The 13,741-nt window shown below is 41.3% G+C and overlaps 1 protein-coding gene across 1 annotated transcript in view; it reads left to right on the forward strand.

Moving 5' to 3' along the window:
- The window catches only part of ADAM12 (ADAM metallopeptidase domain 12), a 711,117-nt gene extending 698,432 nt beyond the window's left edge, over positions 1-12,685 (forward strand). The window contains exon 23 of the mRNA XM_033941188.1: positions 11,619-12,685. Coding sequence (XP_033797079.1) covers positions 11,619-11,676 — 58 coding nt within the window. The 3' untranslated portion in view covers positions 11,677-12,685. The remainder of the gene's footprint in view (positions 1-11,618) is intronic.
- Positions 12,686-13,741: the final 1,056 nt, after the last annotated feature.

The raw sequence follows: 13,741 nt of genomic DNA on the forward strand, positions 1-13,741 counted from the left end.
AAAAAAACATCCGAAAAAGTTTGGTTCAAAATATTTGTGAAATCTAAATTAATGGAAGAGAAACTGGAAGGGTTTGCCCTGGAGGTTCTGCCACAGAGTCAAGAGTTTCTACTACTAAATCTCCCATCCACAAAAAACCTTCAATACCAACGTATTTCCCACTCCATAGCTCACCTTTCTAGGAGTAAAAACTTGGAACAACCTTGCAGAAACGACCAGAACAGAACCTATATTCCGGAAAAAACTGAAAACCCATCTTTTCGATACTTAGGGCTCCTTTTACTAAACTGCGTTAGCGTTTGTAGCACACGCGGCATTGTAGCACGCGCTAAACCCACGCTACACGGCTAGAACTAACGCCAGCTCAATGCTGGCATTAGCATCTAGCATGCGCCATTCCGCGCTTTGATGCCCTAACGCGGCTTAGTAAAAGGAGCCCATAATCTCCTCTTTCTCCCTTTTCCCTCTCGCTTGCACTCTCTCTTCCTCTTTCCCCCTCCTGCCTTCCTTCTCCCCCTCCCCCCTCTCATTATGTCGCCTTGAGCCTGTACAGGTATGCGCAACGCACAAATAGATGATTAGATTAGTTTCCTGCCGCTTAACATTGATTATGCTCTGCTTGATAATAGGAGTAATTTTAGGAAGGGGCCAAAACCATCCAAACATGGCATAAAGAGGCATTTGGACATTTCCCCCCCTCTATTACCAATACGTATTGCGGGTTTTAGCGCCAGCAGCGGCGTTAACTGCTCCAATACTCATAGGAATTCTATGAGCGTCGGAATAGTTACCGCAGTTTCTAGCGCTAAAACCCGTGCTAGGTGTTCGTAAAAGGGTTTATTTGCTAAAACATCTAAATTGCCATTTTGGAAACACATTTTTTGCATGTTCACCAAACTCGGTGACCCCTGAAAAATCCAATACCACTGCTTCTTTCTGCAGAGGCATTTTTTTTGGGGGGGTGGGGGGGTCACACATACATTTTTGCAATCCTTTCATTTTACTACCATCAGTGTGAATGCATTTTTTAAAAATGGGGTTCAGCACATCTTTGATTATACCATATTTCATGCTCATTTTTAGTGACCCAGATTAGAATGCTGCCTAGAAATACAGTTCATTACACTTATTGAAGGGTTTCATACAAATTCCTTTTTAATACATAAATCCATAACATCAAGGCATTCTGTTAAGAAAGGTCTCTATACCACTGTAAGAATATTGCTAGTTTTATAAGCCTATTTATATGATTAAGGGGCTCAAATGCTGTACCTGCTGTACCAATTTTGCTTCCTGTACCAAATTTTTCAATACAGTTATTTCAATATCTTAAGTGGGGAACACTTCGCCACAAAATTTGGCCCGTTTTGATACATTAGCCCCCCCCCTCCCCCAATTGTTTTGCCTGCACTCCACAGTGCTTTTGATCAAGGGAAGGCTGTCCTGGCCATTTCCCTTGATTTAGCATTGACCTTGATCTACTCTTGACCAGATTGATCGACACTGGTGTTCTCATATTTTTTCACTGACTGAGCTTTTTCTGTCATGCTTCCTTGGTTAATCTCCTCTCCTTTAGGTCTCACTTGTGAATTTGTCAGGGTTATACATTGTTCTATTCTATTCATATTTATTTGTATTCCGCACTATTCTCACAATAGATTCTAGGCAGATAACAACAATTTTAAAAAATAGTGTCCATTCAAAATGTATTCATTTAACAATCATGAAAAAATAATTTTAAAAAAACACAATTTTCTAAAGATATAATAAAAAGAAACTTTTCTTAGTGCAGTTGGAAGATCATTCCAAAGCTTGTTCCTATAAAATCAAAATATTTGTTCATCAAAGATTTCAAGCGACCATATAACTTATAGAATAGCCAAGCCTCAATGACTGTTTATACCAGGAGGTAGCTCTATTTATTGGTAAAGTTATATACTTCATTAAACCTTCTGATCCCATTCCCTGCTGCTGCCACTACTACTACTATTTATCACTTATATAGCGCTGAAAGGTATATGCAGCACTGTACATTTTGATATTTAATAGATGGACATTGCTCAGAAGAGCTTACAGTCTAACTTGGACAGGCAGACATGACATAAAGGATTAGGGATGCAGAACCCAAGGTGAGAGAAGTTAGGAGTTGAAAGCAGTTTCGAAGAGGTAGACTTTTAACTGGGCCTTGAGCACTGCCAGAGACGGAGACCGTCGTAGGGATTTGGGTAGCTTCTTCAAGAATACGGCGCAGCAAGGTAGAAGGGACAGAGTCTGGAGTTGGCAGAGGAAGGAAAGGGGTACAGATAGGAGGGACTTACCAGCTGAGCGGAACTCACGGGGAGTGGGGAGGGGATCATAGGAGGAGATAAGTGAAGACAGATAGTGAAGAGCAGCTGGGTGAGTGCATTTGTAGGTCACTAAGAGGAGTTTGAATTGTATTTGGTAATGGATGGGAAGCCAATGAACTGACTTTAGAAGGGTAACATGAGTACAGCAGTTCTCACACAATGTGAGTCATGCAGCTGAATTCTGGACGGATTGGAGGGGAGCGAGATGACTAAGCAGAAGGTCTGAGAGAAGCAGTTGCAGTGATCTAAGCGCAAGGTGATGAGGGTGTGGAAAAGGATTTTGGTAGTGTGCTTAGAGAGGAAGGGTCGGATTTTGGTAATATTATAGAGGAAGAAGCAGCAGGTTTTAGCGATATGTTCTATCTGGGCGATGAAGGAGTCAAAGATGACCCCGAGATTGTGAGCAGACAAAAAAAAAAGGATGAGAGTGTTGTCCACAGAGACAGAGAACAGAGAAAGCAGGGAGGTGGGTTTAGGCAGGAAGATGAGCAGCACCATTTTAGCCATCTAGGCAGCAATGTCGGACAGGCAGTCTGAGACTGGTCTGGGTTTCAGTAGAGATATCTGGGACAGAGAGGTAGATCTCAATTTATATAAATATAACCAATTTAAAATTTATTCTCTTCTCAATCTTCAGCCAATGTAATTGATTCAGAAGAGAAGTAACTAGGTCATATTTTTTTGCTCTAAAAATCAAATGCACAGCTGCATGTTGAAGCAATTGCAGCCTATATTTTTAAATTCAGTGTAACACCACTATATAAAGAATTATAGTAATCCAGCTGAGGCAGTACGATAGCTCTAACCACCGTTTGAAAACTCTCTAAAGATAAAACAGAACATATTGCCTGCAATTGGCACAAAGGAAAAAAAGACTACCAATCCATTTATTTGATTCTCAAATGTCAAACCACAATCCAAAATAACTCCCAAAACCCTAGATTAAAGCTGGACTTAAGATAAAAATATCAGCATAAGATAAAATAAAAATGCCTAAATTTGTCAACTATTCAGCCAAACAGCTCTGTGGCAGAGTCCAGCCAAGTCCAAACTCACCCGGAGCACTGCCCACATGCACTCAAAACAGCACAGACAACCACTGTAAAAAGGTGCAACAGTCAGAAAGCTTTTATTTTTCTAGAGACCTGAGTCTGTTTCCTCACAAACTCAGGAAAGGCACAAAAAATTGCTTAGTTTTTATAGCTTTAAGTCACTTCCACAATTATTCTCTTTATGGGCTTGGCTTACCCTGTTTCAGTAGAGACCAGTTACCCTTGGAGATTCTTGCACATGTCCCAAATCTTTCCAAGGCTCCCTCAGCCTACAGCTAGGAAAGGGGAAGTTTCTCTCTCCTCGGGACTCCTTCCTTCCTCAGAGATTTTCTCTCTCATGGGGACTTCCCCAATGATTCTCCTCTGTGGTAGATAAACACCTCCCTGATGAACACCACCCCTTGACTCAGCAGGGTAATTTGTTAAGGCAGCTCACCACTGAGCTATAAAGCCAAGAGAGGTCTGGAACATGTAGTCCACTCAGTTTTGGGCTGGCAGCCCCTGCTCATATACAAATTAAAAAGCAAAGGAGACACAGGTGACCCTTGAGGAATGCCACAATTTGCACTCCAATATTCTGAATTTACATTCATTCCTATAACACAAAATACCTTCTTGTCCTTAAAAAAAACTGAAAACCAATTCAACACCTTTCCACCCAATCCAATAGCACTCAATCTACACAGCATAACATTATGATCTATTGAATCAAATGCTGTAGATATATCAAACCGAAGAAATAATATCCATTTCCCAAAACTTTCTTATCTCAGATACTACAATTAATAAAAGAGTTTCAGTTCTATGGAACGTTTGAAAAACGTTGGCCTCTCTACTTTTCAACATTTTTCTTAGTTCCATGATTACATTTCTTCAAGATTTTGAAGTGAATGCTTTTATTATGCTAAGATATCCTCTTAACTATTTTACACTGGTAGTCTTGGTTTGACTGGTCTTCATCTCTGCTCTGATACAGTTGCAGCTTTGCTAAGCAATCATCATTTAGTTCCTAATCTTTCTAAGACTGTGACATCCTGATTTAATGGCTATCTATTAAAACCAGAGCAAGAAGAAGCACCCAGAGCCTTCAAATAATGGGTAACCAAGCTTCTTTTTATTCATAGACCCAACACAGGCTGTGTTTCAGCAAAAATAGTTGAAACCATTATAAAAAATAAAATTATGGAACATGTAAACAAATATGGTTTAATGGGACAGAGCATGAGTTCAGCCAAAGGAGGTCTTGCCTTACCAATTTGCTGCATTTCTTTAAAGGTGTGAATAAACATGGATAAAGCTTTCAGAAACCTTTTGACAAAGTTCCTCATGAGAGGTTCCTGAGAAATTTAGAGTCATTGGATAGGAGGCAATGTTTTGTTGTGGATTAGGAACTGGTTATTGGACAGAAAATGAAGGGTAGAGTTAAATGGCCATTTTTCTCATTGGAGAAGGGTTAATAGTGGAGTGCCGCAAGGATCTGTACGGTGCTATTTAACATATTTATAAATGATGTGGAAATTGGAATGACAAGTGAGGTGTTTAAATTTGCAGATGACACTAAACTGTTCAGAGCTCTGGAGCAGCAGGGCTTGCAAAGTAGGCAATTTCAGGTACATGAGGCAGAAGGAAGGTGGGATGGTATGGAGCTGGCCAAGACAGGACACAGTTGACTGCTAGACCACAAGGGCTCAAGGCAGGTCTGGGGGAGGCCTGCAATGGGTTCAGGAGGGGATCGAGGGCGTGTACAGCTGGATGACTAGAATATAAACTGAGACTCTCATTTTTAGGCCATTTTGGGGCCTAAAAATGTCAGTTTATATTAGAGTATATACTATAAGTGGCCATATTTAGACTCCATATGCACATACAGTAGATGGTATAATACACCAGTGGTTCCCAAACCTGTCCTGGGGGACCCCCAGCCAGTCAGGTTTTCAAGATATCCCTAATGAATATGCATGAGAGAGATTTGCATACCTGTCACTTCCATTATATGCAAATCTCTCTCATACATATTCATTAGGGATATCTTGAAAACCTGACTGGCTGGGGGGTCCTCCAGGACAGGTTTGGGAACTACTGGTATACACGAACGGTAGGTTTATTTTTAAATGTCTAGCTCGGACAGTTCAAGTTTTACAAATATTTTCAGTGGAGTCAATATTCAAAAGACCTTATCTGGATAGCAAAATCTCCCATCAGAATACATGCTGCTAAGATAGTCTGAAACACTACCCCGAAAGTATTTCTGAATATCCTTACAGAGCACCTCAGTGCTACTGGCAGAACATGGGCAGAACCAGAACAATCTTGGAATTTAAAAATGAATATTAGCATTTAGGAATTAATATTGATATTACCTGGATTAGTTCTGGCACTGACTGCAATAGCTATATAATGCTGCTGCTGAATATCTACATATTTTTTTGACTGTCACAGGTAGTATTTAAAAAAAAAAATGCTGATCGCAGAAGCTGAATATTGACCAAACTATTGCCATCTAAACAGATAGGTTGCTACTTAAGGGTATAATTTGAAAATGTGTGTTTGATATTGCTACAAAACACAAAGTAGACCAAACAATGTGGAAAAATGCAATTTATTAAATTCAAGAACCCAACGTGGCATTTCACCCTAAGGCTGCATCAGGGATTAAGACTGTGATTCATTACGTTACATTAGTGATTTTTATTCCTCCATTACCTTGCGGTTCAAGGCGGATTACAGGTTATCTGGACATGTCCAGAGGTGTTACAGAGTAGAGCTGGTTGCTTCAGAGGATTGAAATGTTTTATACGGTGTTAGTTAGTCTTCATGGATTTCTTGAATAGCAGGGTTTTTATTTCTTTTTCTGAAAGTTTTGTAATCTGAGGTCGCGATTCATAGATTCAAACATTAAAAACAATTACAAACATACAAATGATATGGTTTTGATATGTAGGATCATTTATAAAGTATATTTGAATAGTAACAAAAGTAATAAATTATGTGGACAGTGACACTTTCTCCCTTTCTTCTCCAAAACATGTAACTTTTCCCCTCCTTTCCCTCTTCCCCTCACTTTCATGTCTGTCAAGTTATGTTTTTGATGTTCACTCATCGTCCTTATATATTTATGACTCTTTTCTCTTTCTAATAATTTTACTGTGAACCGGCCAGATACCTGTTGATGGTCGGTATATTAAAAAGATAATAAACTTGAAACTTGATAAAGGAACATGCATAAATTCTAAGGAAGCATCATGCCACACCAGAGTCTCAAATTTAATAAACTGCATTTTTTCCACATTGTTTGATGTGTTCAAGTTTTGCTGCTTGTGCTTGTTGCAGATCATCTCCTCTTGTGCTTTCTACAGATATTGCAAATTATACTTTCATAACTCAATAAATATTGACAATTTTCTAGATTGCCGCCTACATATCTGCCCCAAAAAAAAAAAGTACTTTAGGTAGATTTATAATATACCAACAAGCATTTACGAGTAGAAAAATAGGTAATGTCACATAGGCAATTAGACTTATCATGATATTACAAGATTTTACCCAGTTTAGGACTCTGTGCAACAATCATTAGCAATGAGCCTAAACTTAAACCTACAGACTGAGACTGTGCTTAAAAGAAACAGCACTGCTGTCAGAATTGCCTCCATTTCCAAGCCCAGGAATGCTACCAGTAAGGCACTGCTGTACCTTGATTACCCGCAGCATTACCTGTTTCTCTACTCCTAATTCTTTATTAGTCTGTCATATAGTTAAATAAGTAGGCCTGCTCTTATTATCAGAACCTAAGCAGGGTTGGGCCAGGCTCTGGATGGGATGGGATGGAAGACCACCTGGGAATACCAGGTGCTGTAGGCTGGGCAGCAGTGACATAGTGAAGCCACACACTGCACGGGAGAAGGCAATAGAAAACCACTTCTGCACTCTGCCTTGAAACATCACAGGTTAGATTACTCACTAGACATGTTGCCATGAGTAGAGAATGACATGGGGAAAAAATTTGTCCCCGTCACCGCTCCATCCCCACAACTTCTGTCCCCGCAACATCCATACAAACCTCAGTACTGCAATATTTAGCTTATTCCTTTCTTATAAATCAAAGTACTGGCTACTGAACTAGAGAAAGAGATGTTCAGCTGACAGGGCTTTGTTTATAAATTTTTATCAGCACAACTGATATACTACTTTATCCTAAAGCAAAAAAATAATAAAAATAAATGAAATAAAATAAATAGATTTTTTTTCTACCTTTGTTGTCTGGTTTATGCTTTCCTCATCTTCTCTCTGCATCAATTTGCTCTGTTACTGTGCCTTTCCCTTCCATCTCTCCCTCTATACACCCCCCCCAATTGGTCTGGAACCCATCTTCTTCCCTCTACTCCCCCCCATTGTCTGGCATCTCTGTCTTCTTCCCTTCCAGTGTCTTCTCCCCACTCTCTGTTCCCCATTTCCCTTCAGCATCTTCTCCTCACTCTCTGTTCTCCATTTCCCTTCAGCGTCTTCTCCCTACTCTCTCTTCCACATTTCCCTTCAGCGTCTGTTCCTCTCCACCCTTCATTGTCTGTTCCATTCCTTTCCACCACCACCTTTCCCTCTCATCACCCCCTTCAGCGTCTATTCCTTTCCACCGCCCTTCAGCACCCCTCGCGCAGTCCAACCATCTCCCTCCCTCCCTCTTACCTTCGTGATGCTTTACAGTGCAATTTGTTCAAGCTGCCAGAGCCTGCCTGAAGTCGCGTGTGTCTGTGGGTGGAAGCGTCTCCTTTGACGCAACTTCTGGTTGCATCAGAGAAGAAGCTTCTGCATGCAGATGCACACGACTTCATGAAGGTTCTGGTGGCTTGAACAAATTACACTGTAGTTTCAAGTTTATTAGGATTTATATACCGCCTATCAAGGTTATCTAAGCGGTTTTTACAATCAGGTACTCAAGCATTTTCCCTCTCTGTCCCGGTGGGCTCACAATCTATCTAACATACCTGGGGCTATGGAGGATTAAGTGACTTGCCCAGGGTCACAAGGAGCAGTGCGGGGTTTGAACCCACAACCCCAGGGTGCTGAGGCTTTAGATCCAACCACTGCGCCACACACTCAATGCGCCACGAAGGTAAGGGGGAGGGAGGGAGATAGATATGGCTGGTAGGTAGGAAGGAGGAAAGGGGCTGTGCACGATCGGTGACTGAGCGCGTTCTCTCCATTAATTATGGAGACAAGACCATTCACCACTCCACAGGACGGTGGATGGCCGTGTCCTCATAATCGCAGTGAGTACATTTTTCCCCCCACCATTTCAGCGGGTTACCCACGGCTAGCCGCAGGTAACAGTCACCGTGTAATTCTCTAGCCATGAGTCAGTAGCTGACTTGGTGGCATAATCCAATCCATATACAGTAAAACCTTGGATTGTAAATAGCTTGGTATGCAAGTGTTTTGCAAGACAAGCAAAACATTTTATTAAATTTTAACTTGATATATAAGCAAAGTCTTGCAATACAAGTACATAACAGTATACATGCATCACATCATCACAACTGAGCCATTGTTTTTAGCCAATCAGAGACTTCCTTAGACTCCTCCCTAAGGAAGTCCCTGATTGGCTAAGAAGCCCCAGGCCCCTCCCAAAGGAGGAGCCTGAGATGCCTCAGCCAATCAGGGCCTTAGACCCCCTCCCCTGTGCATCACATAATGCATTGGGGCGTGGCCTAAGGCTACAGTTCGTATCGGAGGAGGCCTGGAGCAGGAGGGACTGAGCACCCCTCCTGCATCCAAGGTTTTTAAAGGTACAGGGAGGAGGTAGGCCGGGTCCAGCCAGCAGGCTGGCCTAGCTAAATGTACGGGGAGGGAGATGGGCCGGGCTGTGATGGCAGGAGGGAGTTGTATCCCTCCTGCCTTTTGTTTTTCAGTGGGGCCGCGTTTTAGGGGAGCATTTATGGGGGGTTTGGGGAGAGAGGAAGCCCTTTGGGAGGGTGGGACTTTTTTTTTTAACTGAGTAGTTATTTTGTGTGTGTAATACACGCAAAATATCTGCCCAATTAAAACATTTTTTTAAAAGTTGGCAGAAGCCCTGACAGTAGTGACAGGAGGCTGCTTCTCCTGTCATTACTGTCAGGGTCTGCCCCGACTCAATCGCTTTTGAGTCAGAATTTGCATGCAAATGATTGGCGCCTTCCTTTTGTAGAATCGCGCCTATAACCCAATTAATTTTATTTATTTTCAATTGTGAACTTGTTAAAGCTCATAATTTAAGCCAAGGGCTCCTTTTACTAAACTGCAAAAGAGCTTCATACCACGGGCCAGTGAGGTAAATGCTCCAGTGCTTATTCAATTCCTATGAGCATCGGAGCATTTACCTTGCTGGCCTGCGATAAGAACCTCTTCCGCGGTATAGTAAACCCCAGCTTAAGTTAGGTGCCTAACTTTAGGTGCCTCTTATAGAATTTGCCTCTTTGGTCACACATTATAGAATAGTGCATACGCAGAGACACATGTAAATCCAAATTAGTGCCACTGTCAATTAACTCCAATTAACAAGGGTTGTTAGCACCCAAATGACTAACCCCTCTTTTTACTAAACCGCGATAGTGGTTATTAGCACAGGGAGCCACGCTGAATGCTCCCTGTGCTAATAACCACTATCACGGTTTTGTAAAAGGGGGAGGGTAAGTAATTTATGTGCACGTTCTCTGATGTCTGCCTAGGCTTTGGACACTGCTTGTCCTTTGCGTCACAAAGTTTGCTCCATTGTCTCTTCTGGGTGCTCTGGTGGCTCATGTTCAGTTTGTTTGATACTGAACTATGGCAGACTTGGCCTGTTTAGTTCTTTGCATTGAGAGGAACAGTCTTCCACTTCAGGTCATTGAGGCCAGCAGCGTGCCAGATTTTAAGACCAAATGGGATAGACATGTGGGATCTATTCGCAGAGTCAGGTAGGGAGGGCAATTGGGGTGGGCAGACTAGATGGGCCGTGGCCCTTATCTGCCATCTATTTCTATGTTTCTATGAACAGGTTTCACTCTTTAGAGGCCTGGTGTTTAGGTTCTGGTAATTCCTTTGGTGGGGCAGATGGTTCTGTCCAGGGTAGAGCTCCTTTGGTTGGCCGGTCCTTGTGTTGCTTGGAGATGGTGGTTCTACTTTGGTCCATCCTTCAATTCCGTGGGGGATGGCAGACCACTTGGCTTGGTATTGCCTTCTTTCTTTGTTCTATTCACTGTCCCGCTCTACTGCTTTGGTACATCCCACTGGAATCCAGGGGTTATTGCATGGGGTCTCTGGAATCCATGGGTTATTGCATGAATTACACTATATGGTAGGGGACCAAATATCTGCCAACATACTGGCACATTCATATATTACAGCTCACACGACTAAGGGTAGAGGTCCTTTTAACTAAACATCCTCTCTCCTTTCACTATTAATTTATTATAATCTCATGTGCTATCCTCTTGACACAGCCAAAATTACCAAATATGACCATGACAAGCTAAGGTTATTTTAACTTGAATGTACAGTAGCCTTTAGTGGAAGCTCTTTTTGGTGTTATGGCTATCATGTATGTACTTTTCATTAATAAAAGGTGTTTTTTGCCACAAAGGACATTTCCATTTGGACATTTCTATTCTGACTCCATACTTTTTCCAACTCTTTTGCGCATTTCTATCTAGGCACAGAACACAAACTACAGAGTTGGCAATTTTAGTAAGAATGAGTCCATATCTTATCAAAACCATCCCAACCCACTATCTGAAACATCTACTTGCCTTCCATTTACAAAACTACAGCTGTACAGAGGAACAGAAACACTTAGGGCTCCTTTTACTAAGCTGCGATAGCATTTTTAGCACACATAGAATTTTAGCACGCGCTAAATCCGTGCTACGTGGCTAGAACTAATGCCAGCTCAATGCTGGCATTAGCGTCTAGCGCGTGTGGCAATTTAGCGCAAGCTAAGCGTGCGCTAAAACCGCTAGCACAGCTTTGTAAAAGGAGCCCTTAAGTGGTCTGATACTTGACCCTTAGAAGGAAGCAGGTGAAGGGCATTTAAGAAAAGGTGAAAATGGAACTATTTGCTTCTTCCTTATGATAGAGGTTAAAATATACTGTACACCTGTATCATCCTAATATCTGGTATCTTACAACTCAAAAAGGCTGATGTTCCATAACAAAATGTATTATGAACAATTAAGTCTAACATTGTGTTCATTTTTCTTTGTTTTACTAGGCCTGTCTCGAAATTTCTACAAGCGCCAAGATCCAGCTTTAATACCTTTGCAAAGTAACTAGAACAGTAGAGAAGACAGAAGTTTGCACTATCTTTAAACTCTAATTGGAGTTAAATTTTTGCTAACACTTAACATTTTTTTTACATTTAAACATCATTATATTTCAGAGGAATTCTGAGCTACTGCCGTTGGTGCTATGCAATACTATGGTGCTCTATGATCTTGCTCAGGTACTTGTAAATTATTAATTTATGTTAAATATTTATTACAGTGCCGTGCACTGTAGTAGATATTTCTTTTAACCAAAACGGAATTTTCCAAGGCAGGAAACTTGTTTAATGTTATACTAAATGTAAAGCTTTCTGCTCAGTCATCTGCCAAAGAGTAATTAATTGGATCTACACTTTATAAAGTTTAGATACCAAATACAGAAATCAACAGGTATATTAATAATTTTTATATGGCAAAAATCACCAGTTATCTATTACATCACTGTGAGTTGTGCTTCTGTATCATTCAATTTAAAATGAACGATCACCAGGATTAGTTAAGTCAATACTGTATTTCATAGGGTCAGTCTAGTATGCTGCATAGTGATGTATCAATTATATATTTTATTTAAAAACTGCATAATTTTCAATAAATGTTACTGCCTGTTAAAACTGAGTGAAAGACCAAGCAAGCAGAATATAAAGCGTGCATCACTTCACGAACTCTGCAAGTTGATTTACTAAAATTGGCATACTGTTGTTCCTTCATTTTTCCAAATAAAAATGCTACTCTTCCCTGCTTGCTAATCCGATTGTTTTGCATTACTATCTTGGCTCAAGAAAACCCTTTGAGACTGGCACATTATCAGAGCAGTAGAGAACAAGCACAGAGTGCTCTAACAGTGTCCAGAGAGCAGTATGGGCTTATCTTCTCACCAATATGGAGTTCTTTTACTAAAATGTATAAATACAAGCTGACTATCTTAAATAAATATGACCACACAAAAATATTCATATACAGATCAACGTCAGAGATTATATGTGCCACGTTTCCTCAAATGGAGAAAAGACCTCAGTGTTTCCCAGGAACACATCCGGGAAACTTTCTATGGCAAGTACTTAGGGTTCCTTTTATCAAGCCGCGCTAGGGGTTTTACTGCTTGTAATAGCGCACGCTAAACCGCCAGCCGTGCTAGCCGCTACCGCCTCCTCTTGAGCAGGCAGTAGTTTTTGGCCAGCGCAGGGGTTAGCGTGTGATGAAAAGTCACGCGCGTTAACCCTGCTAGCGCGGCTTGATAAAAGGAGCCCTTAGTTGCCACAGAGAAATACATCTAAAAAGGATATTTGAATCACCCCTCCGAGTGTGGCAAATCAGCACTTGGCTTTAACTGCGAACTGCGTGATTTTTTCAATATCAGAGGATAAATTGTTCACTTAAGATGGGTGCTTGTTTCCTATTATTTTTGAAAATTTATATCTTTTGAAAATCTACTCCAAATGGTTTGATAGCTACATATTGTACTACATATAGCATATATTACCGTAAAGACGTGCTTAGAATTGAGTCGGTTCAGCGGATGGCCACCAGGATGATCTCGGGGCTCAAGGGTCTCTCGTACGAAGAAAGACTGAACAAATTGCAGCTCTACACTCTAGAGGAGCGCAGGGAGAGGGGGGACATGATTGAGACATTTAAATACATCACGGGACGTGTCGAGGTGGAAGAAGACATCTTCTTTCTCAGGGGACCCTCGGTCACAAGGGGGCATCCATTCAAACTCAGAGGAGGGAAATTCGATAGTGACATAAGGAAGTATTTCTTCACAGAAAGGGTGGTAGATCACTGGAACAAACTTCCAGAGCAGGTGATGAAGGCCACCAGCGTTATTGACTTTAAGAATAAATGGGATGCCCTAGTAGGATCCTTACGAGGGTCAAGTTAAGGAACTAGGTCATTAGTACTCAGACTTAATGGGGTGGGTCAGTAGAGTGGGCAGACTTGATGGGCTATAGCCCTTTTCTGCCGTCATCTTTCTATGTTTCTATGTTTCTATGTTCACTCACCTCCCAATCAGAGACGTCAAATGAAAAAAACTGTACGATGGCCTTCTAGCCACTCAAGCAGCAAAACT

The sequence above is a fragment of the Geotrypetes seraphini genome, chromosome 4, assembly GCF_902459505.1.
Source record: "Geotrypetes seraphini chromosome 4, aGeoSer1.1, whole genome shotgun sequence".
Classification (NCBI taxonomy): Eukaryota; Metazoa; Chordata; class Amphibia; order Gymnophiona; family Dermophiidae; genus Geotrypetes; species Geotrypetes seraphini.